Genomic DNA, 1612 nt, shown 5'->3' with positions numbered 1-1612 from the left:
CTTTACATCCCCATGATTATTCTGTTACTGCCAAATTGTACTTCTAAAATCCCTTAAATTTTTTTTAATCAGCTCCCTGGCCCCCTCTGATCTGGCAACCTCAGTTTTTTCACTGTATTCATGAGTCTATTTCAACTTTGTTTGCTTACTTTGTCTTAGGTCCCACATATAAGAAAGTTTAGATTCTCAAAAGCTACACACAAAATTCTAAAACCTATTGCTTTCTTGCCTTTGCTGTTATATCAAGTTTGTCAAATCCCACTTACATAAACTATCATGGTCTTACTATATCATATACCATAACCTTGCATACAATATTTTTCAATGTAGTTAATCACCTCACAATACTAGGCACGGAAGAATGCGCCTAGAATATTTCAGGGCATGGCAAGTGGACAAATGTTACTACAAAACAGTTATACACAATTTGACAAAATACCCCCAATTCTATTTTAATTCCTAATTCAATTTTAAGCAGTTTTTGCCAAGATCAATGATGCCTTTCAAATTCCTTGTAAACTCTGACATCCCTGCCTCAGAAGTCTCCTTCCTTATTTCACCTCCAAACAACTTCCAACACAATGAAATATAATTAAATATAAATGCATGCCAAAATATTCCTCCATATAAAAACAAAATTAACAGTAGAATGTTTGTAGGTCATGTCCTTTCGATCTTAGAGAGTGTAATGAGCTAAACTGTTATACTCCCTCCATTTGTTGAAATCCTAATTCCAAGACTGCATAACTTGACAATATTTGAAGGAAGAATTTTTGCATTTTTGTAAGTAGCAGTTCATGAATTCACTTTATTTTCATATTTTAATAGAATTATGTTATTTATAAAGTCATCTTACTTCAAAATGGTGGGGGACAGATACATTCATATCCTTGCTCATTCCATTTTTCTATTTTATTAATGCAACTGCCATTATTTTTACAGGGTTTATAAGAACATGCATCAACTTCCTGGCAGTATTTTCCAGAAAATGGAGTCTCACAATGACAGTTGTATGTCTTGCTCCAAATTTCAGTAAGACGTTTACCATGCCCAGAGCAATATTCTGAACTCAGATATTCCTGGCAGAACTGCTCTTTCACTGTCACATTTAGTCGAAGTCCCTGTTGACAAAGCGATGGACCACTTGCCATTACTGTAATAAAATAATGTGTCCCAACAGTCAGCCACTGAGAGTTAACAGTGTGCATTCCTTTTAGTTTGCAACTGAAAAGTAACTGCTCTTCAGCTGTGGTATTCTGCAGACAGTCAATGAAGGATGCTTCAGAAACATTCATCAAATTTAGTTCTGGAGAGTGAAGAGATGGTTCAGAAGAAATTAGAAGGTTGTCTCCTCATTGAATCTGCAAAGGGCAAATCTGGGGGACAGCTAGATTGCCTGAAGTACACATTTTAGTATTTATGTCCTCAAACCAGCCATCTCCATAGGCGTCCATGCAAATGTTTTCTGTTAGTGCCCAGTTCACCACATATGATGAGGGTTGTGCCTGCCATTCTTCCACCAATTGCCATTTACATGTTGTTTTTCCATTTATAAACATGCAGTGAGGAGCCAGCAGGCTCAGAAGCATAAGTGATTTGTTAGTCATTTCAG

General features: G+C 36.3%; 1 protein-coding gene across 1 annotated transcript; it reads right to left on the bottom strand.

Moving 5' to 3' along the window:
• Window positions 1-857: 857 nt before the first annotated feature.
• Window positions 858-1607, bottom strand: LOC102761090 (protein eyes shut homolog). The gene is given in 1 exon segment (XM_015557395.1): window positions 858-1607. A coding segment is annotated over 1 exon segment (750 nt).
• Window positions 1608-1612: the final 5 nt, after the last annotated feature.

This window comes from Myotis davidii, unplaced genomic scaffold, assembly GCF_000327345.1.
Source record: "Myotis davidii unplaced genomic scaffold, ASM32734v1 C64118589, whole genome shotgun sequence".
Lineage (NCBI taxonomy): Eukaryota > Metazoa > Chordata > Mammalia > Chiroptera > Vespertilionidae > Myotis > Myotis davidii.
Note: the sequence above shows the minus strand (reverse complement) of the source record. Positions and strands in the feature narration are given on the sequence as shown.